General features: G+C 37.4%; 2 protein-coding genes across 10 annotated transcripts; one reads left to right on the forward strand and one right to left on the reverse strand.

Moving 5' to 3' along the window:
• Positions 1-1,017: 1,017 nt before the first annotated feature.
• On the reverse strand, positions 1,018-18,539 carry LOC103715157 (2-oxoglutarate and iron-dependent oxygenase domain-containing protein CP2-like). 9 transcript variants are annotated; one of them, XR_003387176.2, is made up of 10 exons: positions 17,866-18,536; positions 16,089-16,136; positions 12,055-12,231; positions 11,787-11,937; positions 11,584-11,670; positions 7,947-8,071; positions 7,318-7,433; positions 5,750-5,868; positions 1,395-1,506; positions 1,018-1,279 (listed from the first exon to the last, which is right to left on the reverse strand). XR_003387176.2 is itself a non-coding variant. In XM_008802693.4 (9 exons), exons 1-9 carry the CDS (start codon positions 18,172-18,174, stop codon positions 1,247-1,249), a joined length of 1,158 nt encoding a protein of 385 aa, XP_008800915.2. In that variant the 5' UTR covers positions 18,175-18,530; the 3' UTR covers positions 1,018-1,246. The 9 variants fall into 9 exon arrangements, 7 of the variants coding, with proteins under 7 accessions (XP_008800915.2, XP_008800914.2, XP_026663516.2 ...); XR_003387175.2 differs by having other exon boundaries at positions 7,318-7,436; positions 17,866-18,532; XM_008802693.4 differs by lacking the exon at positions 5,750-5,868 and having other exon boundaries at positions 17,866-18,530.
• Positions 18,540-23,679: 5,140 nt separating this feature from the next.
• LOC103715159 (oxygen-evolving enhancer protein 1, chloroplastic) lies at positions 23,680-25,317 on the forward strand. The gene is made up of 2 exons (XM_008802697.4): positions 23,680-24,024; positions 24,402-25,317. The coding sequence occupies exons 1-2, from the start codon at positions 23,779-23,781 to the stop codon at positions 25,158-25,160; spliced, it is 1,005 nt and encodes a 334-aa protein (XP_008800919.2). The 5' UTR covers positions 23,680-23,778; the 3' UTR covers positions 25,161-25,317.
• The last annotated feature ends 445 nt before the right edge of the window (positions 25,318-25,762 follow it).

The raw sequence follows: 25,762 nt of genomic DNA on the forward strand, positions 1-25,762 counted from the left end.
GCATGATGGTCTCTGGTTCAAAGAAGTTTTCAGTAATCAAAGGCAGGGATTTATTTTTGCAAATAGCTAAATTTGCTAGGGCACAAATTCAATTATCAGACAATAATGGTTAATATGGAACATTGCAGTATTCACAAGGGAGATCTGCAAAATATCTATACGTATTAAACGACAGCAATCACCCACTGGATCTTTTGAGAGCATCAAGCTGGAGATTTTATGCTATCGAATCTAAGCAATTTACCAAGTAAACACCTCAGATGTCCAAATAAAATGGACTTATAAGGAAACATGAACCTCAATCAGGCGATACATGACATTAACTTTTCAGCCATACTGGACTGCAGACTTCTTAAGACCAAAAGAGCCGGTCGGAAAAAAAAGGGAGAGCTCTCCGTTCCTGATTCTCCTGTAGCTTCAAACTGGAACGAACTCGAAGTTAAGTGAGTTTTGGACCCCTGATTTCACTCCACCTTCAATAAAAACAGTTACAATGGTCTTCCATATATCCCCAGTCAATGGTATAGAAATGCACATACATACAACCCAGCAGCTGGAGAAAACATTAACAAAATGGCAGTTTTGAATAACCAACTAAAATGCAATTGATCGAAGAGAAAAATGCTCGACCAATCCTTTCCAAGCACTAGCCAATAATTGCTCCATATGTTAAACCATTTTCATCAAAATTATAATCGATGATTTTCAAAAGCATTCTACAAAAAACCCATGCTTAGGCATCAAAATGTTTCCCAACTCATTACTTCGACTTTAATGAATTTCTTCAAGAAGATGTAGAGATTATTTTCCTTGGGAAAAAACATACCACATCCATAGAGAACAGACTTGACTCAAGCCTCCCAGTGAAAGACAAAGTAAGAGCCTTCCAAGAAATTTGAGTTCACTGACATATTGCTTGCTCAGTACAATAACAGTATTTCTAACGGAATCCTGCATTCTTATACTCGCAATTGAATATCCATAAGGTTGCACGTAGCTATGGCCAACCATTCAGAATTTCAATATAAAAGTGGTGCAACGATTTAATCAACTGTACTTAAAATATTATGACAGGATTCTGACATTAGTTACTTACCATTTACAAATATCCTTCAAAGTACAACCATTTAAAAAGAGGGGCTAATAGAACTAATGTGAATTACAATAGCAACCACTTGATATCTGAGGGAGGAGCAAGCTTGCTATTTTACAACCATCCAATCTAAATTACAAACAAAAAAATTGCCTAGATGCAAGATCCTCCACTCCGAAGGAATGCCTGTTGAAGAGAAACAAAGGCAAATATTATTCTAATAGTCATGCACTGTTAACTTCTTTCAAGTTTCACAATATGCTCAGAATTCCATAGTAGTGAAACAAGGTAAGAATGCAACCAGCTTGGTAGCAGCAACTGAGTGACGCTGCCTTTCCTTCTTTTCACGCTGACACTCACCACACCAGTTGGAAAAATCCTTCTGATATTGCTTCATCTCCCTAAAAACTGAACTGTAGCACAATGAATTTAGTTAGTAGACCACATGGCTGTTAATTGCATACATAAAAGATAGTTGGAAGTTAAAGGAAACGGAATCACAAAAAAGAAAAAGTGATGCAAAAGAAAATATGACAAACACAAAAGAAGAAAGAAGATGACTGATTAATCAGGAGGAATGCATCATGATTTCTGAGCACATGCCAAGAATATTTCCGCAAAAAGTTGCCGCCAAGATAAGTGTCTCCTTCTCACACAGACAATGAGAAGATATGCCCCAAAAGGAAAGTCGAATTTCACTAACCTAACTAGAGAGTGATTATTGAGGCCTTGTCTGGAATGGAGAAGAGAGGAAAGAGGTTACCGGCAAGTTTAAGAAAACACTCAGAGCACACTGCCATGGAAAAGAAATACATCCGACAACAAAGTAGTTCTTTGTCGTCTGTCAGTTGCTGCAGCATACTCTTGCTCCTGAATGGTAGGTATCAAATGGCAAATGCTATACTGAAGAATGAGGAGGACAGAATGTAGGAAAATGATTAACCATAACAATCTGTAACTTGATGGTCATGCACCGAATGTTAGCCACAAGAACTCAAACTCAGAAAACCAGAATGGGTGTCTTAAATACTTCAAGACAATTATGAGACAATCAAGCGCCACAATTCCCATGTCTCCTTCAATATAAACATTGACCAGGAAACAGAAACAAATAATAACGAGCAGAAAACTTCATGTGAGGCTCAACATTAATAAGCAGTAAAAATCTTGCACATAAATTTAACAATTATGAACCACCAGATCATGCTCATTACCCTCCCCCCAACACTTACTCTCGCCGGAGAAGTTATCCCAGATGAAACATGTGCAAGGTATTACAACATAAATTCGAGAGAATTACACATGCATGCGCTAACCTATGCACATACAAATGATACACAAGCATGCACACATTCCCAGTAGAACTGAGCCTCCATTCTGAAAAAAAGGGGCAGCTCAGTGTATAAGGCTCCAGCCATTTTGGGTCTAAGGAGGGTCCTATGCAACCTTCCCTAAGGATGTCAATTGTCAACAGGGATAGATACCCAAATATTTTATCCATCCCAGAACCGAATGGGATATTTTTAAAGAAATTAAATGGGGATGGTTTTAGTGATGATTTAAAAAATCAAAAACTGTTCGGTTGCAGTTTTGGTGAATTCTCCGACCCGAAACCGAAACCGACACCAAACCCGAAATCAAACATACCCAATATCTCTAAGTACCCTAGAAGCTAGAGAGACGGCTTTTTTTTCTCCATTCAGTACTTCTTCGCAATTATTGTATTTGTTGGACTTTTTTTTTTTGATGCAGTTGGACTTATTTTTAACTTGGATTATTGTATCTGTTGGATAGTTGTATTATTATTTTAGAATTATTGAGTTTGTTGGATGGTTGTGTTATTATTTTAGAATTATTGAGTTTGCTGGATAGTTGTGTTATTATTTTTGGACATATTTATTAGTTGATTTGGTATGAATTATAGAAAAATTATAGATGATATCTTTATTTTGGATATTTATATATATAAATTTTGAAAAGAATAAAAAAAGTTAAACGGTTTTCGGTTTTTCGGTTTTGGTTTTATGCTTTTTTTTGGGTGGTGGTTATGTTTTGTTATTTCAAAAAACATTCGGTTTCGGTTTCAAAAAGCAGTGGTGGATCTCGAGTTCGGTTTTGATTTTTTCACTAACTGTACCAAATCCTCTCCATTGACATCCCTAACCTTACCCCTGTATGAAAATAGGCCATTTCAGTGTTTCAAATATGTGACCTACAAATCAAACAAAGTAACCTTTCCATTGTGCCGGGGCTCACCCTTTGAAGCTTTCCATATGACTGATGAAAAATAAGAGTGCTATGTATATTAAGGATCCACAAGGTTGAACATGAACTGCAATATTAAGATGCACAAAAACAAAAATCCCCATGCTTTGACAGTCTATTGTGCATGCATCAAGTGAACATAAAGAAGAAGAATATCAATCCAATAGTGTCCTAAGATATATTGTACACTCATGATCTGGGCAATGCCCTAGTTGTGACACTCCTCTCCTTGGAGGAGGTTATGGTTAAGTCATGAGTGGTGCATCCCAAGTATTTGGACCTGGGTAACAAATCTTGTGCAAGACTTCCTCACCCTCTCTCTCAGAAGCAAGGTCCGCCGTACCGATACCGGTCAGCGCACCGGTGGCGGCCCGGACCGGTACGTACCGGTCCCATACCGGTCCATACCGGTCCGTACCGATTCTCCAATGATAAGCTACCGGTACCGGATTCCACGCTGATCCGGTACCGGTCCCAGGCCGGACCGGTACGTACCGACCTGTACCGGCCGATACGGACCGGTACAGCAAACCATACTCAAAAGAGATTGTAGAGTCTATAAACTAGAAATCCAAATCATTGATCTTGATCCAGATAGATTAGAGCACACAAATAATAATTGAACTAACGTAGATGCTTCAAAGTTCTAAATCAAATGTCAACTCAAAAAATACCATTACAAATTTCCTTAATAGAACCACTTGTGCATTATAGGAAATTTCCAAAACTTTTGATTTCTGTTTTCTAGACATTTCAGATGTTGTATATCACGTTCAATGGTGCAATTTTTCAATTTTACTGTTAATTTTGCATCAGTATGATTGAAGCTTCAAACCTAGCAACACAAAATCAATAATAGGGATATTGAGGATCCATGTTATTGATCATGATCTACAGTTTTTAAAATATTTATAAACCAAAGGTACATGTATTTGAGAGTTCATACATATGCATCCAAGGGACTCAATGCATAGTACCTAAAGGACGTGTATGTTGAATATATTATTGTTGAAAATCCATACTATTGATCACCATATATATGTATGTATCATAAAACACATGCAAACTCAGATTCAATGTATCTAGATGCTTCTAAACCATTAATTATTTTTTTTAAATAGTTTTTAATGATCACCTAATGCGTAAATAAGAAAGCTACAAAACAACTGATGTTGTGTCTAATCATTTAAGATACTGTAGGACATACTTAATAGTGTGAAGTTTCAACTTAGAAATTCTATCATTGATCTGTATTAGGAGGACTAAGACTAAAATTCCATCAAATAGACACATACATATTGAAACATCAAATAGACACATCAAATCTTCAGCTTATAGTCACTTCTTTAGACAATTGACGCCTTCAAATAAATGTATTAATCTCTCAGATAAAAACAATAAAAAGCGGTCTATATTTATGAGTCTGCAACAAGGATTTAAGTACCAATAACAGTACCTGTACCATAGACCTGATCAAAGCCAACCAACCCAGCCAACCTGACCCAGTCCACCCACCCCAATATTGGGCAAACTGGGGTTTTTGGCACAACAGACCAAGCCAAGCTCAAGCTGAGTCAAAAGGACAAACCAACCCTACCTGGCCCAACTATTTATCAAAAGTATAAATTTAATATTTAAATACTTAAAGAGTTAAAACCCTAATATCAAAACTCAACTTGATCCTTTCTCACACACCATATCCCTCTAAAAGATTTCTTTCTCTCTCCAGGCATCTCTCTCGCTCCTTTTTCTCTTTCCATCTCTATATCCATTTCACCATTGATCATGTCGCAACTACCAGACCATCATCTCTGCTTCATCTCTCTCTCCCCATCATCCTTCCCACTAATGCTCTCCCTCGCTCATGTTTGGTCTCTAGCATAGAGGGATGGACTACCATTGTTGGCCCTTAGACAAAGGTGTGCATTTTGAATTCAGGCGGGACCAAGTGCATGAATACATCTTCTATTGTCAGATTGAACTCAGACTCCAAAATTTTGGTCCAAAGCCAAGTTGGAGTTGAGTCAGTTCTGTTGCTCTTGATGTTGAGGTTTGGCCCAACCTGAAGCTAGCTTGACCTAATGGATGTGCAAGTCTACTGTACCAGCTTACGAGTATACCAAGTGTCGGCACAAAACTCCAGTCTAGAACATAGTGCTGATACAAGGGGCATGCTAATACGGTACTTTAAGTATCCTACTCATATAGTATGGTATGCCACGTACGGACCAACATGGAATAGTACTAAAGTCACACCATGCAACACGTAAAAGTGGACTATTATCTAAAGTAAACTGACAAACACAATTAGAATTTAATTCATGATAAAAAGTTTAGTTATAAAAAATAAGGCTGCACAATACTATCCATTAAACATCTTTAAATCATGACCTTGTTTTAGTGATAGCTTGCATAATCAGCAAATATTACAAGCTTTATCTAGCTATAGCTCCAATCAACCTCAGATACAGCTTGAACCAAACCAGGATCCGTAGGCATACAAACAGTTCCTGTTGCAATGGAGGTCAACCAACTCATTACTTTGCAATAGCATATAGCAGATGCCTCCACTTAGCCTAATGCTAGAGGGAACTGAATCTCCCACGTGATTTCATTCAAATAGCTTTGGAAAATATAATTGATTATACACCATCTTTCATTCAAAATTAACATTCCAATTTCAAACCACTAGCAACATGAGCAGGAATTCAGGTGTAATTAAAGTACTGCACTCTCTTTTAACTACTTCAACTTATTATGAAAAGAAATATTACTAGCAAATAACATGTTTCAGTAATATGTTATCCTTCCGCAGCAGAGGCTTCTGGATCCATGTTCAACAACTCCAAAGAACATATATATCATATATGATTTTATCATATTTTCAGAGAAAAATCCTCAAAACATCTTTGTCAAAGAGCCGGCAGAGATTTGGAGCTACTAGATTGAGAAATATAACATGTTGCATATTGCTTTTTCATAGCTAAAACACACTGGGCTACAAAGAGACACGAAAATGAGAAACTATTGCAGATCATTTAAGGATCCAGAATAGCATAAGACTTAAACTCTTTGCATCAAAAAACATGGTTGAGTTAAACTCTTGATAATAAACAACAATTACAAATCTCCCTCCCAACAAAAGTCAATGATATCTCATTGATTTGTTAGCTAAACGTAGCAGCTTCATCATATTTTCTATTATTAATGCACCAACCTTTGTAAAATCATCTTTGGTGGTACGTGGGATTGGTTATAGGTGGTCCACTTTCACAACCAAACCTACCTGGCTACGAATATTTTGTAACTAATGTTCTATGACATAAAGACAATATTCAAAGACCAGTTAAGAATCGCATTCAATTTGGATCAGAATAAGCCTACGCATGCCTAATTTTGTTGCTCACAGCCCTCTTGTTTTGTTTCTTCTTTCTTACTAATTAATAGAGTTAGACAAAAGCAAGAGACTGAGGCACAGCCTTGGCACAACAGTAAGGTTGCTCCATTACGATCAGGATGCCATGGGTTCAAAATATGAAAACAGACTCATTGCATAGGGGGCAAGACTGCATACAGCTGACCCTCCCTAAACCCTGCAGTTAGCAAGAGCCTCGAGTACTTCAATGCCCTTTTAGTACAAAAACAAGGGACTGCAAAAACATCCTTATGCCATACTTCTCTCCTCTTTCTATGATCTTTTATCTCTTCATTGCCAGTTTTTGTAGATCTTGCATAGATTCTATGCCCAGCCAAACCAGGTTTTTGACAGGATCAAAAATTATGATAGGCCTCAGAAAACAGTCATTCATTTGTAACTCCACTGAACAATGTCTAGATCTACTCTACATATGCTAATTGTTGTCCAAATCTACTCTACATATACTGATTGTGCATATTAGTGGATCTCAACCTGGAAATAAACCTCAGACATGTGCACATACAGACAAGGATGGGGATACCTTCTACACCACAAAAGCAAATTAATCCTATGTCCAGATGTTGTGGCACGGGCACCATGCCGATGACGACCACGATGAAGTACAGCTTGACCAGGGACATGGGAATAGTCGAAGATCTCCTGTGAATAAAGCAAGATCACTATTACAAGGCACTACAAAAATAAAGATTAGTAAGTTCCCTCTTCATTTGAAGAAAGAATTTAGCATGACTACCAATGAAAACTACATTCTAAACTACTATAGTGGATCACTTAAACATGCAAATCAAATATACAGAACATGACTATTCAATATTACAAAACTCTCAAATTGATTTACATTAAAAAAAATAAGCTTTTGTTACCATGACTTTTGTATCTTATAAAAAAAATGATATACAAGGTCATATAGAGTTCACCTTGATGTATGAACTGGGGAAAGCACAGTATGATGCTGTTCACATCGTGCAAACACAGGCATGATGTTTACAATCGAGGTCTTACCCATTAAATATCGGTAGACATTATGTTTTCTTAAATTGTCTACTTTCTTGAGTTTTGGTACTAGATCAGTTCCCATCAGAATTAGGTATTTAGCTATATAAGTTTACTTATTTACAACCTTCCAGGATTTATAATACATTAACATACCTCAGGTTGGGTCTCTGAGTTTACATGTTTGTCACATCTAACGCCTCGAAAAAATAATTCACCGCCAGAAAATTGCTTGCCCAAGCATATGTTTAGCGTGACTTCTGAGTCATCCACATGGAAACCTACAAATCAAGCTGAAAATTTTGAAAAAAGAACAGCCTAAACCTATAGTAATTACACGTCTCACTCAGCAAACTCACAGGCAACCATAGAGGGGGAAAAAGGAGAAAAAAGTTGAATATATATATAGAAATAGAAACTAAAATAAGCCAACAATATATGATAATCAATCAAGCAATTTACAATATTCACATGCAATGATACCAAAATCACACTGAACTACAAACTTTGATTTCTGGAATCCAGCTGTATCTCAAATGTTCTGCAGAATTAAACATTCTAACAATCAAAAGTTTAGATCACAGCAATGCAAGGGGAAAATCATATTCGTATGCAAATTTTGCTGAAACTTATAATTCTTTTGGAATTTAAATGCATTCATTCTATCAACAAAATAAGAAGTGGCATATAAGTGACAAGGAACAAACCTGAAGTAGAGCAAAACCTCAAGTTAGAAGAGTGCACACCAATATGAAGATGATATCAACAAGAAAAAAAAAAGCAGTAAGGCTTAAGAAACAAGGAGAAAACACGCAATCAAGGAGAGAGGCACTTGATATCCAACAAACAAACCCAAGCAATACAAAAATTACTACCAGATCGGTCACTCCCTTCTAAGTTCTACATCAAAAACTGAATGACTTTACAAACTACAGCATTTAGGGAGGGCTTCTATAGTTTTGCTAAGACTTGGAATGTAGCTATTCTTGGACACCTAATTTAACTAATGTTTTATGATAAATGGTGTTTGGTATGCAATATCTGGGATTGCATTTGTAGTTGAATGGTGACTCCATTTTTTTATGGGACATCCAATACCTTAGGAGGTAGCTACTGGGATCCTCTCATAGACAGTTTTCCTTTTTTTTTTTTTTGGGTACATCGGCGACTCACACATAGACAGTTTTCCTTCGGTGGCTATGAGGGCATCTGATCAATTTGCTCATTACTACATAGCAAACAAAGAACCTGCCAAGCAATTAAGTGATCTAGTATATGAGCACTACAATACAAAGCTTAAAATTGAAGTGCCTTATAGAGAGGGAACTAAAATATGATCATCCCCTGTATATGATGAAGAGCATCCTATGATTGGGTGGCTTGAGGATCAACAAAGCCAGCTAGAATTTGATGAGCCAGGATCACCTCGACTAACCAATGTCCTAGCAAAGCAAGCTAGGATGAATTCAAAGTAGTGGGCAGAGTGACACATGCCACGCTCACAGGCATTTGATGCCCAATATAGCAACCACAAAGGTTAGAAGGAAACTGGCTAGGATCATCACACAACTCTAAGAACTCGAGCTAGAGATATGATAAGGAGTTGCTAATGAGAGGTTACCATGGTACACGAGTCAAATAGGAAAGTAGGGCCAGTCAGGGTGATGGGCCTAGTCGAGCCACCTAACAAAGTTGGTCAAGTTTGATCGGCAAGAAAAGAAGGTAGTTCTTCAAGCATCCACTCAAACTCAAAAAAGAAAGCAAAGACAAATGCAAATCCGTAGAAAGGGCTGATGAGGAGCCAGTTCACTCAAATTTCAAGACTACTAAATCCTTGGACAATCAATTGCCTAAATCATCTCATGATACGAGTAATAATGAAAATAACAGTTCAAGTGATGATGTATCTGGTGGCCAAGGTGGTAGCAATGGACATGATATGGGTGCACATGACTCGCAACCATATGATGTAAGTCAATTCATCAATGGATCTCATTACACTCATACCATGCAAGATATGGAATATGGCGCATGATATAAAGCACATGAAGATAGATAGCATATAGGAGAGGAGGCTCCTGCAATGGTTCAGGATGAAGCACTGATACAACTAATGATGTTAGCATATAGGAGAGGAGGCTCCTGCAATGGTTCGGGATGTAGCACCGATACAACTAATGATGTTACAGGGGGAGTAGGAACCCTAGACATCTCGGGATCTAGCGAATAGTGCATATCATCATACACCAATTATTCTGCATAGTCAACATACCACCCGTATGTGTAGCCCTTTCTAAGACTTCATATTTGAGTGGCACCCACCCTCCATAGCCTTCGCCAAACTACGGATCATAACTTGCTACCTCTATCTTCCCTGAGATTGGACGGCCAGCTCAGTATCAAACAGAGAATCAGTATCAGATAGCTTTTCGGGCTAGAGTGATTACTAGAAGAGGGGTGGGCATAGTGTCTAAGTTGAAGTCAAGTCCCAAGGCCAGATTATGAACAAGACACCAACAACTACGTGCATCGTAGACATGAGGGACTAGATGCATGTATTATGAGATTTAATATTATTTGATATAAGTTTTAAATTACAGTTCATCAAAATATCTATTTTAATTTATTAATTTTGCACAAAGAACAAGGTATACAATATATCAAGACTAGTATAAAAGAAAAATTTTTGTGCCATATAATGAATAAAACATTAAAAACCTAGTTCCAAGTTCCAAACCTTAAAATAACTTTGAAAACCAAAAAAATTGAGAAAACAAAATAAGAGGTCAAAACCCCAAGCCGGTACTGCGACAATACATCCGTACTAACCCAATTCCTGACCAGTATGGCACTTAATACAAGTCTAAGAAATCTTGATGGTAACTAAAAAACAGTAGACAACAGAAACATATACATCCTACCCTCGCTCTTTCTTACAGTCTCTTTTGTTGATATTAATCCTTACGCAACAAAATCACTGAACTCTCTAACCAATGAGCATGACTCATGACCCTTTATTGTAGTTAGCTTTTGAATGCGAAGATTTTTAGCATTTCCTTCGCACACTTTCCTCTTTGTCCATTCTTAGCAGCCTAAATTAAGTACTCTCTCAATTATAAATCATTATCTGTTGTGTCCAGATTTATCTATAAATCCTTCAAGAACAATAGGTATTCTCTTCACCATCTCTATCATCTTCTTGCCACTCTATTTATCAGTGGCCTCTACATAAATGCAATCAATAAATCAACTAGTATTTGCTTTCCTAAGATTCTGGATTTCCTTATTAACATAATTCTAAGCATGTATTTAATTTCCAACCCTTCTTACAAGTCAAACAAATTCAAAGCACAGAACCCATACCAATAAATATTGCATCTTCACGTTTTAAAAAGCATTTCTAATATCTAAAACAATCAAGGAGACAAAGACTAGACATAAACAGGATGGCAAGTAGTGGGTGAAGAAAATAAAAAATAGCATTGCTTCTTTCTAAATTCAGGAAGGATAATCGGATATGCTGTATTTCCTGGGTGATTCCCAAATCTAACTTATGAACATACTAAGTAATCCAAGGAAGACGATTGTGGATAAGCAAAAAGGCCAAATATGAGTATCATTCCTTACTAAGAAACCTTTTACCCTGTACAAGCCATATATGTTAGATTTAACAATACAGAAAATTGTACAGCCTTCATTTACTTAACTACGATATTCAACTTAACAGAAAAGAATATGCACCAAGAAAGAATAACTAAACTTATACTCAATAGATGTGTTTATGCCAACTTACCTAACTCAACATCCTTGTCTTTTCCATACTCGACCACAAAACCATGATGCGAGTCCAGTGTTGATCCACCAACCTCCGGGAAAAATACTGCCACCACAAGAAAAGAAAGGTTTCCATATTTTAAAAAATTAAATAAAAGTTATGACAAGTTGATCACTAATCATTTGTTATAAAAAAATGAAAAGGGACAACATATTCATCACCTTTAGATATGGGACATATGAATTCTTCCATAAGCTTGTTAAGCATAGCTTCCAGGCCAAAATCATCAAGAACAGCACCGTACTTATTCATCGTATTTGGTCTCATTATCTTGAACTTAACTGCATCGACCCACCTTTCGAAATTTTCAACCTAATAAATCAACATGATATGAACAAAAAGTCCACGTTCAGTATACACGTGCTGTCAGAAATTTTTAGTAGAAAAACATATGACCATTTCATGGTGCTAAAAAAAAAAAGGGAGTACCTCATCTAGTAACAACTCGCAGAAAGTTGGCTGAAGCATAGCAAATGTATAAACTTTAGGAGAGGGTTCTGACATTATGTTTCTGAAACTCTCCTCTGTGTTTTCATTGATTGCTTTAACAAATGACGGCACGAAGAAAGTTGTAGGATGTACGTTGTATAGCTCTTTATGTAGAGGCTGTCGAGGTAAAAGAAGCAAGAAAAAGCAATGAATTTTCCAGACATGATGTGAAAGTAATTTACAGGAGGCTAACATCACTTCTTAACTCATAAACAATGCAATCATTTATATTATCATCAAAGTGATGTAAGAAGTTGTATCTTAACAGCATCTATCACATTCCAATGGAAAAATAATTTGCTCAACTAGGCCATCACATATAACACAGCTGTCAAAGCAGCACCTTTATTACTAAAAATTCAGTAATTCATTGTCATCCTATATTCCCCAAGTTTTTTTTACAAACTACAAGGGAAACTACTGTAAGTGGTACAAATATAAGCAATTGTGCACAACTGTACATTAATCAGAACACTGTTGAGCTCACCAAAATTTCCTCTTACATAAAATTCATCACCAAAGTTATTCTTGAGTTTCAAAAAAATTTCAAACTTTGTCCCGCCTAATCATTTTCAGACTACTGCATATGGTAAAATGATAAGTAGATGAAACCCAGTTTATGCTTCCATGAAGAATATCAATGAATTGCACTATTCTACATGGCATAGTAAAAAGAAATGGCATAACATAATCATAAAGCCAACGCTGGTGTAGATGATGCAGCATGGTTGTCATGATCACCGTCCTTGCCAAACCAGCTAAACCATCTCTCCTTGAAAAATGTGCTCAAGTAGGATGGTCTCAACTTAACCCAGCACCTAAAGCCACTATTAATGGGTCATTCATTTAATACAGAAACTAAAGAAAAACAGAAACATGTTTTTGATTTAAAAAAGGAATTAAAACTATAGATACCGAATCCTTAATCCCAAGTAATCCAATATCACCAGCTGGAAAATGTTGGGAAGATTTCGCAGGAAGATGCATTCTAACATTCTCTATATCAATTAGGAGATAGCATTTGATAGAGTGACAAACAAGGTATTTTAGTGGGCATTACGGAAGCAAGATGCACTTAGAAGATACCTATAAATTGCTGAGGACATGCAGTGACACTTGTCATTAGCATTAGGCCATGTCTCACAAAATGAATACAAAATGAATTTTCAAGAAGTGATAGTGCAGTACAAATTATATAAAATGATATCATGCTAGTCGATGATGTCATGATAGAATGGAATATCAAATCATAATTGTAGAGGGAAGCCTTGGTGAATAAGGACTTAAAAATTAACAGAACTAGAACGAAGTAAATCAAATGCAATTCTAGTAATAATAGGCATGAAAACAAAGCCCCAGCTAGATCCCAATTTCAAAATATGATATCATTTGTTATCTTGGATATGTTAAATATTAAAAAGACATGGACAAATACATCTAATGAATTATAGCCTGGTGGGTGATGTGGCCTGCTGATGTGATGCCTTTATGACAAGAAAATTTCTGTCAAGCTAATAGTAAAGCCTAGCATGTAATGTTGAGTGATTCATTGTGATAAATGTGTCGAAAGACTAGAACAAACGTAGTTAAGCATGAATACTTTAAGGAATTGTGGCAGGTTTTAGATTCGTAGCAATTGCAAAATGAGTGGTAAATAATCATCAAGCACTGGCATATGAACCTCATATTTAAGGAGGCCCTAGTAAGGAGACCAGCTTGAGTTTGTCATATGGTTAGGAAACAGAGAGGAAGATCCCTAAATGAAGAGTAACTGCAAGCATAAAAAAGTAAACTCTATACAATTAGAACCTGGAAGAACCTAGATAGCATTTTCCATATAAATAATATCATACATTGAAAAATAATAAAGCTTTACTCATTTCAATTTCACAAAATCAAATAATATAGGGATTCAAGAATCTGGAAAATAAAATAAATGATATAGTTTTTATTGAACTCAGTTTAATCTTGATAACATAAGGTAGCAAGAAAAGATGCTCCACTGAAAATCAAGGTGGAAGCTTATGGAAAAGTTAGCAGAAGCAGGATCAAGATTCCAAAGATTGTGTAGCACCTTAAGACAAAGATTCAAACTACTCAAACAAGGGCTACAACCATTTCGATAAAGGCTGCCATGAACTCTAAAAAGGCCTAGAGAGGCAATGTTGTAGCTTTACAATAAATACTTGGCAGAGAAGGATTTACAAAAAGAACCCCTAAATAATTGTGTAAAGTTTGATGGTTATGGTTTAATAAAGTAACATAATCTATAACCATATTATAAAAGGGATTTTTCATTTTGTGGAATAATCATACAAAGATTCCATTTGTCAGCCTCGATTCCAGAATTAACATTAACTTTTAATTCAACACATTAAAAAGAACAATTTCGAATGGCATATATAGTAAATACTAAATATATGTCCTTCTCCCATCCATTTTCTCTTGTATTGAGAACCTGCCTCTACTTTTCATCCCAAGACGGCCAATCTCTTTGGCAATTATAAGATTCTATTAGGATAATTATTTTCTTTTTAACTTTTTCTGTTTCTCTTTTATTTTTAGTCCAACTCATCACTATACCCAATAATGCAAGAATATTGCTTGCATTGCAATTTTGGCAAGAACTCTGCAATTCAATCGACAGGGACAAAACTGTACCAAATTCTAGCTTCTGTTTTGATGGAAGTCCCTCTTAATCCATGCTATCACTCCCACTCTTTCCTAAATTAGCCCTCCTCTCTCTCTTCATGCATGCATGCACATGCATATACATGCACATGTACACATAACTCCCCCCCCCCCATCCTCTCTATAATTCACAATATTCTCCCCCTTGATCTTTCTTAAATTAAAACACACACAAAACATGTATACATATAATTCCCTCTCTTCCTCTCAATAATTCACACCACTCTCCCCTTTGATCCCTCCTAAATTAAAATATTAAATTATTTAATATCTCTCTAACAAATACATCATCCCATCTTCTCTTAATCCATACCATCCCTCCTGAACTGAACGTGGATTCTTGTTGCTTTGAATTACATTTTAAATTCAATTTACAAACTTAGTTTTTTTATTTTCTTTCAATTTTACATATTAGTTTATTTTTGTTTTAGTTGTAATATTTTAATCTGTAATCATATTTTTATCATTTTTGCTAACTTCCATGAACCTAATTACTAGTATTATAAAATTTCAATCATTATAATACTAAATGGTAAGTTCTTTATCCTTGAGAAATATGGATGACCTGCCAAGTGTTGCAAGTCTCAATCTAATTAACTAAATATGCATGTTCGATGCAGTTCAAGTAAGGAAATGCAGCACAGCACGCATGGAAGACTGTCATTATATGAATGTACTGTAAGAAACTAAGAATAATTAGAAACTACATAGACATGAATCAATAGTTCAAGAAAACGAACAATTTATAACCGATGTTTACAAGAAATCCCACAGCTTGGTGCCAAAAGAGCATAACCATCTTCATGTACTGTGAGGTGCTTTAAACACAAAAGATCCGGAACCATCATATTTTCCAGCCCTTCAATTCATATCGCAATCTCTTGATATACAAAAAAAAATAATGTGAATAAAAAAAATAAATTCCTACTTGTCATTCACCAAAAAAAAAAAAAGACTACGGTCACAACAAACAAGAAACTAACGAAGCTGTCAATATTATGAGAAAATGGTCAGAAATTAATATATCACATATTACGATGAGCAAACTCTTGGTTGCTACAAACTTGCTTCAAGAAAAGATACAAAGGAAATACAGGATGCGCGCGCCCACACCCACACGTGCGTGTGCGCGCGCGCATTGCGTGTGCGCCGGCCCTGCGCGCACACATGCACGCATGTAAGCACAAAGTTGATCAAACATATCCAACATCAACGTTTAGAGAAACTATACCTAAAAATCAAAAACCTAAAAATTAAGCATAAAAAACAATCAGAAGACGGACCTGATATGCTGACATTATCTTCTGCCTGTATTCTTTGTGCCTCTGAACCTAATACAGTAAGAAGCTATTATTATCTGTTGAGCTGGAAAATGACTTACTTAACCTAAAAAATATGATCAGAATTTGACAATAGAAGTCAAGAATCTAAGAGGATAAAGTGATTTAACATGCTCGGCAGTTGGCAATTTAAAATATAGAGTTAGTTTAAGCATCAAAACCTCCCTATCAATCAATACAGGAACAAGGGCAAATTTGTATTTAAAGTATTTTTCTAGCAGACTTTGCATTTACTGAGATTATTTTTTTTATTTTTTTTGGTGAGAGAAAGGGAAGAAGGGGGCGAGGAGAACCTCACCCGTGTAGCAACCCCCACTAGGCCCCATCCCCGCTGGAGCATGTTCAATTCAAGTCGCAAATTTCTGCGTGCCTTCTCCACCCGTGGTTACCCACGTGTGAGTACGTCACCCTAGCACCACTCCCGTTGCCAGCAGACTAGTAGCACTCCCTCCAGCAGCGTCCAGGCATGGGGCATCCGGTCCCTGAATTTAATCGACGCCCGCGTGTTTCGAATCTGGACTACCTTGGAGGAACCCACTGGGCTACCAGATTATTGATGCATCTATCATTCTATAATTATTTTACGTATCTTAGATTCAATATATGGTAAGGCTGAAGAGTGTTTCAAAAGGCAAAATACCCATGCTTGCAACATAAAGTGATTCAAAGTCCCATTTCAATGAACATCTTCTAGTTCTGAATGTCTTAAAGTTATAAGTTGATCTAGAGAAACTTTTCGACCTTGGTGTGCATAAAGTATTTAACTATTATCATAAACCAGTTCAAAAATTCCTTTTATAACTATTCTAACATTTCAAAGTGAAGAAAATAGAGCTACTTCTGAATACTTGTAGGTGGCCTCCAGACTCTTGGCACTTGCACTTCTTTGCTCTCCTTTTTTCAAATTAGTTCCTAGTAATTAGCATAAGTATGCAAACTGCAACAATCACACAATGTGGCATCAAAATTCATTGAGTCTTTACCTGAAGTCCATGTTTGAGTGACTACACCAAGTTTGGATAAGACGCATACCTAATCTCCCAGACACCCAAGTTCCACATCCAACCATTGTTTATTATAAGTACAGCCAACGTGTGCAACAAATCAAGACACAAAGTACATTTATGAATATAGAGAGATGTTGCTAACTAGGAAATGATCCCAGATGCTCCACAGGGACAGACCAAATCAACTGATCCTTCAATTCACCACAACCCATCAATAAACTATAGATAGTTGCAATTCATCCATCCATAGATTTGAATATAAATCAACCAAACGTTGCAATTTTTCCACATACCAAAACAGTCTTGGACTTCCTTTCAAATCAGATATCTTCCAACGGCTGATACTGCTCCAAAATCCATGCCACAATAAGCTTATCAAGTAATAGATCATGAGCAAACCGATCAACCCCTAGCACCACCCAACGGTTAGATGGGTTTCCGGACTGGCACATGGATTGCTATTCGGCTCGAAAGATAATTCCCAGCAACTTCTGCTGCCGGTTATACCACAGGCCAGGCTTGCCAACTCGATTTGTTGGTGCTAGGGCAAACCAAGTGGACAAGGGCATTTCCGTCATCCACCATTCAATATAATTCGAAATAGAAAAACATAAGCACAAAACGGTAACCCTAATTCCAGAAACCCTAATCAAGGAAAAAACACACACACACACAGAGAGAGGGAGAGAAAGGAGAAGAGAGAGACGGCTCACCCTGGTTCGCTCCCCATCGGACAAGTACCTGGCGATGATCTCCTTCATGAACTGGACCTTGGAGTCGCGCGGCGCCTCGAGCATGCTCGGGGGGAGGTGTCGCTCCAGCGATCTGAAGATGGACGGATCCAACTCCGCTTCCAGGTCGTCGTACCGCTCCGGCTTGTGCTCCGTGTTCGGGTTCAGCCGGAGACGCCGGTTGCCATAAGATGGCCGGCCGGTCGGCGGCGCCACCGTCACCGCCCCATTCCCATTCCCGTTTCCCGCAGGCGGGTCCTCCCTCATCTCGACGGCGCCGTCCAGGGACATCGCTCCAACGGCAGGAGTCCGCAGTGGAGCGAGCACCGGGAGGAGTTCACTGCTCGCCGGCCATCTCGGAAGAGAATTCGGAGGGAAGAAAGAGAATATTAGGGTTAGGGTTAGGGTTTGGATGGAAGCTCCGGGTGGAGAAGGGGGTTGGAATTAGCGCTTGGCAGGTTCTTGGGGTGGGAGAGACGGAGCAAGTGTGGCTCTTTTCACGTAGCTGCCATATGGGCGGGGTTGGTAAATGCCACCGGTTTGGTGAGAAATGACGTGAATTGCCCTTTTGTGTCGGATATTTTGGGAATTTATCGGCTTCTCCTGGAACCACGTCAGGCTTGAAGTGGACGCGGAAGCCGGAGGGCGGGTGATTGTGCGCTAGGGTTCGGAAAGAGACGAGAGTGCAGCTTTCTTGGCTATACGAAGACAAGAAGCAAAGAGCTTTTCCCAGCCAAAAAGAGGATGACACGTATGCAATTTCTCTTGTCAGTGTTGCGTAAGGCTTATTCGGGCAAAAGGCTGTTAGGTAATTCTTGCAACAGTGCTTGCTACCTTTTAACAAATTCTTCGATTTTTTAAAAAAATAGAAAGGCGCTTATTGAACAAAATAAGTGCTTGACAATATTATCAGAAAATTACTACTAAAACAATCACAAAAAGCACTTGAAAAATCTAGTTTCTGACTTCGCCTCCTTTTCTTATAACAATAAATAACTTACAATATTTTACTAATCTTTCAATTATTAGTTATCGTACATGTGCAAATATGCATGAGGCTACTATTAAAGATTTTAGATAAAAAATATTTTTTTAATAAAATTTGTGGAATCTTCTTTATTAAACTATTTAGAATTTGTTTTATATTGTATTTAGTTTAGCTAAGTATTTTTAAAATAATTTTTAGCTTTATTGAAAGAAGGTGTTTGGTTGTAGAAAAGTAATCAAAGGGAGAAGTGTTTACTTTGTAAAAGTGACTATTGCAGAAAGTAAAATTTTGTTGTTTGGTTTGAACAAAAAAAAATCTTAAAAAATATAGTTCTAAAAGACTTCTAATAAAATAATGATATATCTTATTTTTTGAATAATAAATAATATTTTTATTATTTGTAAGTAACAATAAATTATAGCATTATTAATTGAATAATATTGATATTATTAATTACTAATAGTGATAATTATTTTTATTATTCATTACAATTGAAAAATTAATATTATTCAAATAATATTATTATTAATATTCATATAACAATATTATTACTTCTTTGGTGCTATTCATTATTATAATAAATAATAAAAATAACAAAAAATTTATTTATTGAATGATAAATTATTTATTGTAAACTATCTACTCAATATCTACATTATATTATTACTTGTTTATTAATTAAAAATGAATATTACCATATATTGATTGAACAAGATAATATCTGCTATATTAGTTTTCTTCATTATCAAATTATAAATACTAGTAATACTAATAATAAAGAAATAATAATTAATGTTATTAATCATTAAGAATTAAATAACATTAGATTTATTAAATTTAGCAATAGTAAATTATCCATATTATTCATTATTAGAATATTCTTACTTTCAATATTTAAATGATATTATAATAATTATTTCACATCATTATCTATTAATATATCTATTATTTACTAAATAAAATAATATATTTTATAATTATTTTCCAATAGTTGAATGATAAATAGTGATATTCTTAATAGAAATAAATAATAAATGATACTAATATTAGTTACTTCTATTAATCACATTAATTAATGATATTATTTAAATATGAAATATAATTATTATAATTGAATAAAATATATTATAGATTATTTTTAATATGTGGATAATATTTTATGGATTATTTAATATATTTATTATGAAATATATTATGCCTTTTAATATTATACTTTTTAATGATATACCTTTTAATAATTAAAAGTGTGATCATGGTTGAAATCAAATAAAAGTTGAGAGAAAATTGATAGAGAGACCCTCTTTTGCGTCTTTTCTCTCAATCAAATGGCTGCAGAACTTGAATAGCCTTAGGGCTTTGTTGGAAGTAGAGCTGTTGGAAGTAGAGTTTTTATAAAAAGTTGTTTGATGTTTGGTTACTACATTTCTAAAGTGCTGTAGCGTTTTAATATTTGTTTGGTAAACAAACTGAGAAAATACTTTTATATAACAAAATAACCATAAAGGACATTACTAGTATTATACAACAGAGCATAATAAAATATAATATATATTAATACATAAATATATAATATGATATAATATTTATATAATGCTATATAATATTATTATAATATAGTACTATAACATTGTATACTATAGGATAATAATTTAATATAATATTAAATTATTTAACATAATATATCAATGTATTATGATATAATGTAATATAATATTATATTTATAGTATAATACAATAATAAATGTATAAAATATTATAATTAATAGTGTAAATTAATTTTTCACTCTTCTGATGACTATTTATCTCTCTAACAAATTTTCTAGCTAGGTGATAAAATTAATTAAATAATTACAAATATTATTTATTTTTTTATTTATTATTTTATTTCATTGAAATATGTTTATTTATTATCTTATTTATTTATTTATTCGTTCATTTATATACATATTTATTTTTTTTCTTTTCTTCTTTTTTTTTTCTTTTTCTTCTTTTTTCTCTTTTTTCCTTTCCTTTTCTTCTTTTTTCTGTCATTTTCTTCTTCTTTTTTCTTCTCTTCTTCTCCTTCCTTCCTCTCTTTCCTTTTTCTCCTTTCTTCTCTTCCTACAAGGCCGGCAGCGTCGGAAAGGGGCTGGGCCGCAGCGGCCGCGGGAGGGGGCCCGGGAGGGAGCTAGGGCGGGGGGCTGCAGCGCCTACCGGGGAGGCGGGGACCATGGCCGCCCCTTCCTCTTTTTTTTGTTTGTTTTACTTCCCACTGCTCGACGGCTACGGTGGGTCACAACGGCGAGCTGGACATCCGTGCGGGCTCGTCGAGGCGACAGGCCGCAGCGGCGGCCACGGGTGGTGGCCAGCATAGTGGCTGCCATGTGGGCTGCCTCGGGCTGCCTCCTAAAACATTAAAAAAATAGGGCCGACGGCGTTGAGAAGAAGAAGGAGATAGAAAAGGGGAGAGAGAGAGAGTGGGAAGGGTGAGAGGGGAAGAGGCGGTTGGATGGAGGAATTTGGAAGAAAAAAAAAGATTTTTAAATAAGGGTATTTTGGTAAAAAAAAAGCTTCCCGATAAAGCTGAAAACAGCATTTTCAAAAAGCTTCAAAATGGAGCTTCTTCCGAAAAGTTGTTTTCAACTTTCTGAAAATGCTAAAACGGCTTTCCAAAATTTTTACCAAACATCGCTTTTCATCCAAAAGTACTTTTAGAAGGCCAAAAAATACTTTTTGGTTCTCCAAAAGTTCTCTCAAACGGGCCCAAGTCACTTTATCTTCTTTTTAGTTGCTTTGGATGAAAGTTATTTTAGAGGTTAAAATGACTTTCATTTCACTTTTATAACTGAAAGCCTTAAGGTGGATCAAAGTCATTTTTTGAGAAATGGCTTTAAATTCACTTCACCCCAACATGGCAGGTCGTAAGCAACACCAAATACACCCTAAATTTGTCTATAATCAATAAATCACTGTGAATTTGGATTTTAAAATACTTCGGACTAGTAGAATGTATAAGATCATGGAAGTCACAACTTACGAAGATTTTACCTACTCTTTGGAGACAACCAATGTTAGGATTCTTCTCGCAATGAAGTTTGGTATGGTTAGATTATCTAAAAAAGGGATCTAACTAAGATTATTATGGAAATTCTCTATAATTATTAGAATTATTAACAATTTTTGAGAACTTAAATCATACTTATATCATAGAAAGCCCATGCTATGCACGTTGCACGCGATTAAGAAAAATATAATAATCTACTATATGATACTTAACAAACAACATAATTTTTTGTTTCAATAAAGCTAGATAGCTAGTACAGTTGAGCACATATAATCTCAAAAACTTCAAGATCAAAGTCATGAGGACCATATAATGATACTCATGAAAATACTCAATAAATTAGTAATAAAATGTCATATTATATTTTTAAATTGATGATGAATACCAAGAATTTTAAATTACATTGATGATTATTAGCGCACTTTGAATTTGTAGGTACAATTTAATGTGGGTCTTGAGGGATGTAGCATAATTATCATATAGAAATTTAGGATCACAACAAACTGTTTATTATTTTCGAGAGAGAGGGAAGACACCACCCATACTATAATTATCTAAGTCTAAATACGTATATGCTCTGCATGTTGACTGGCAGATGCTCTGCATTCTGAGCTTTTAACTATTTTAGCATTATATATCAAAATATAAAAGCTTATACGTATTTAGACTTAGATAATTATAGTAGGCTCTGCTCCACTTGCGGTTCTGGATGGCGGCACCTGCGGTTCTGGATGGCGGCACGCGGGGCGGTGCAGGCTTTGTCATACGAGACCCACACTCCAGGGTAGTGGCTGCAGGTGGCTGTCAGTTGTTCGATACATCGGTGCCTGGAGCAGAGCTGCACGCCGCCTGGGCAGGCCTTCGACATGCGAGGGCAGTATTGCGGGCCAGCTCGATTATCTTGGAGGGGGACTCGGCCACTGTTGTCCGATGGATTCAGAGGGGATTGGGGGGTGAGACTACAGACCATCCCCTGATTCGCGATATTGTGATGATGAGTCAGGGAGGGGCCACTTTGGCCAAACATGTATTCAGGGAGGCCAATGGGGCAGCCGACTGGGTGGCTGGCCATGTGGCCCACCACTCGGGGTATGCCCTTTGGGTAGGAGAGGCGGAGCTGCCATTGGCACTCCGTGAGGTCTTGTATTTTGACTTTATTGGGTGTATTCGTACCCGTACTATATGAAGCACCCGCTTTCAGCAAAAAAAAAAAAAAAGCTTATCGTTCTTCCTCCACAAGATTGTGACAAGTTCTTCATTGTGTAAAATAAGCTTGCAACCGTGACGATGCTCAACAGTTCATGAAGCACCTTCAATGCGATCATCCCAGTAGTTATTAAAAGTGTTATTGTTTGATGAGAGAAAGTTACCATTGCAGTAAATCAATAACTGCGAAATCCTTTATCATCTTCATACATAACTACCTGAAGGATCTTATGGATCTAATTGCCGAATTTACTTACCAGAGAATCCTAAAAGTTATGTATGGCATATTCATTCAGCATCAACCAGCATTTCTTCATTGAGCTTTGGAAATTTCAGACGCAATGGCTTTTGGGATTCTGCAATTTGTACTGATATCTATATATTATAAGTTTTTGCTTGACATGGCAGCTGCCACATTGGTTGGCTTCTTCCACTTGGGCCACATCCTATAAGCACCGCATAGGAACAAGGACAGCCATGCAAACTGCCACGTGTGAAGGAAGAGAATGAGCACCATAGCGCCAAGGAACCAATGAGAGAGAATCCCTTATCCAATCCTCTTATCCGCCACCCAAATAATACCTCCCCTCCCTCACAAAGAGGCTTCGGATAGATCGCTTGGAGAGAAGGAGAGAGAAGCGAAGAGGAAGAGAAGAGGATGGCAGCGTCACTCCAAGCCGCGGCTACGTTGATGCAACCGGCTAAGGTCGCTGCCACAGGCCGGAACCTGGCCGGGCAGCAACTGAGAACCGGTTCTCACCTCTCCAAGGCCTTCGGCTTCGAGCCCGCAGGAGCCAGGCTCACCTGCTCGCTCCAGTCGGATCTCCGAGACCTGGCTCAGAAATGCGCCGACGCCACCAAGCTCGCCGGCTTCGCCCTCGCCACCTCGGCCCTCGTTGTTTCGGTAGAAGCGCAGCGCTTCGTTTTTCCATATAATCCCTCCCCTAGCTCTTGATGTTGTAAATAAAATTTCCCACAAGTTAGAGCGCGTCTTTAATTTATGAAAAATAGGCCCTTGGGATTTCTTCATAAAGATCTCCTCTCTTTATGCTTGCATATACGAGTAGAAAGCATAATCTTGCAGCTCCTACTTACGAGGATCAGAATTCTCCTGCTCACGTTGTATTTTTTTATCTAGTATTCCCATTCAACAAATCCTCTGAATTTTCTTTTCAGAAATACTGAATATAATATAATATATATAATTATATTAAGATAAATTTTCTTTCTCCTAGTTTTGTTTTGTCCTCGATCGCTTCTCACCGCGGCCACATGAAACAGGGAGCGAACGCAGAGGGAGTGCCCAAGAGGCTGACGTACGATGAGATCCAGAGCAAGACATACATGGAAGTGAAGGGCACGGGCACCGCCAACCAGTGCCCGACCATCGAGGGCGGCGTCGACAATTTCGCCTTCAAGCCCGGAAAGTACCAGATGAAGAAGCTCTGCCTCGAGCCGACCTCCTTCACCGTCAAAGCCGAGGGTGTCAGCAAGAACTCCCCACCTGAATTCCAGAAAACGAAGCTCATGACTCGCCTCACCTACACGCTCGACGAGATCGAGGGCCCCTTCGAGGTCTCTCCCAGCGGCACGGTCAATTTCGTGGAGAAGGATGGCATCGACTACGCGGCGGTCACCGTCCAGCTCCCGGGTGGCGAGAGAGTGCCATTCCTGTTTACTGTCAAGCAGCTCGTGGCCTCGGGCAAGCCGGAGAGCTTCGGAGGGCAGTTCTTGGTGCCGAGCTACCGGGGCTCCTCGTTCCTCGACCCCAAGGGGAGGGGAGGGTCTACCGGTTATGACAATGCCGTGGCTTTGCCGGCCGGAGGGAGAGGAGATGAGGAGGAGCTCACCAAGGAGAACATAAAGAACACGTCGTCGTCGACCGGGACGATCACGCTGAGCGTGACCAAGAGCAAGCCAGAGTCGGGGGAGGTGATCGGAGTGTTCGAGAGCATTCAGCCTTCTGATACAGATTTGGGGGCTAAGGTTCCCAAGGAAGTGAAGATCCAGGGCATCTGGTACGCCCAGCTCGAGTCGTAGAAGCTTTGCTGCTACTGTCGTTAGAGTCGACTGTATCCTTCTCTTGGGCTCTTTCGGCTTTGATTTTTCTTCTGCTTTTTGTTGAAACTGGATATATATATATATATATATATATATGTATTGTAATAATTTGTCTAATGGCTATAATCATGTTTCATCAACGGTGCTTCATCTTCTACGTTCCTTGAAACCCAGCTGCCACTTCTAACCGAAAAAAAGTAATGCAAAAATAGCTGCCAAGCCAATGGGAGATGGATGTGGAAGCCAAGGAACTTTCCTCTCTCCTCTCTCATTATGTGAAATGGACCAGCTTGGAGCCTTGGTCCAACGAAATGCACCAAGTTCAGTGAAAAAAAAGGCCCCGCACTGTTGCCTGCATCCTTGCAGCAGGATCTCAGGAGCTCTATATATCTCCTCTTTTGCCCTACCAACGTTGGTTGCTACTTGGGAGGTCATTCGGCTGTAATCATATACCGGGCAAGATGGCAAATTACAAAAAGGCTGTTATCATATCTGAAATCCTCGATATGCATTAATGTAGGCATCCTAACATTAATAGCTATGGTAGCTTCAGTCCAGATTGTAGACATAGATCATATCGG

This window comes from Phoenix dactylifera, chromosome 11 (genome assembly GCF_009389715.1).
Source record: "Phoenix dactylifera cultivar Barhee BC4 chromosome 11, palm_55x_up_171113_PBpolish2nd_filt_p, whole genome shotgun sequence".
Lineage (NCBI taxonomy): Eukaryota > Viridiplantae > Streptophyta > Magnoliopsida > Arecales > Arecaceae > Phoenix > Phoenix dactylifera.

What these genes read in the sequence shown, in the direction of transcription:
- LOC103715157 (XM_026807713.2), bottom strand. Translation starts at nt 18,174, where the DNA reads ATGTCCCTGGACGGCGCCGTCGAGATGAGGGAGGACCCGCCTGCGGGA. An exon ending in CATATGTCCCATATCTAAAG is followed by an intron (nt 11,671 to 11,786) that starts GTGATGAATATG and finishes TTGTGGTGGCAG; the next exon opens with TATTTTTCCCGGAGGTTGGT. An exon ending in ACTCAGAGACCCAACCTGAG is followed by an intron (nt 7,437 to 7,946) that starts GTATGTTAATGT and finishes CTTTATTCACAG; the next exon opens with GAGATCTTCGACTATTCCCA.
- LOC103715159 (XM_008802697.4), top strand. Translation starts at nt 23,779, where the DNA reads ATGGCAGCGTCACTCCAAGCCGCGGCTACGTTGATGCAACCGGCTAAG. An exon ending in CCTCGGCCCTCGTTGTTTCG is followed by an intron (nt 24,025 to 24,401) that starts GTAGAAGCGCAG and finishes CACATGAAACAG; the next exon opens with GGAGCGAACGCAGAGGGAGT.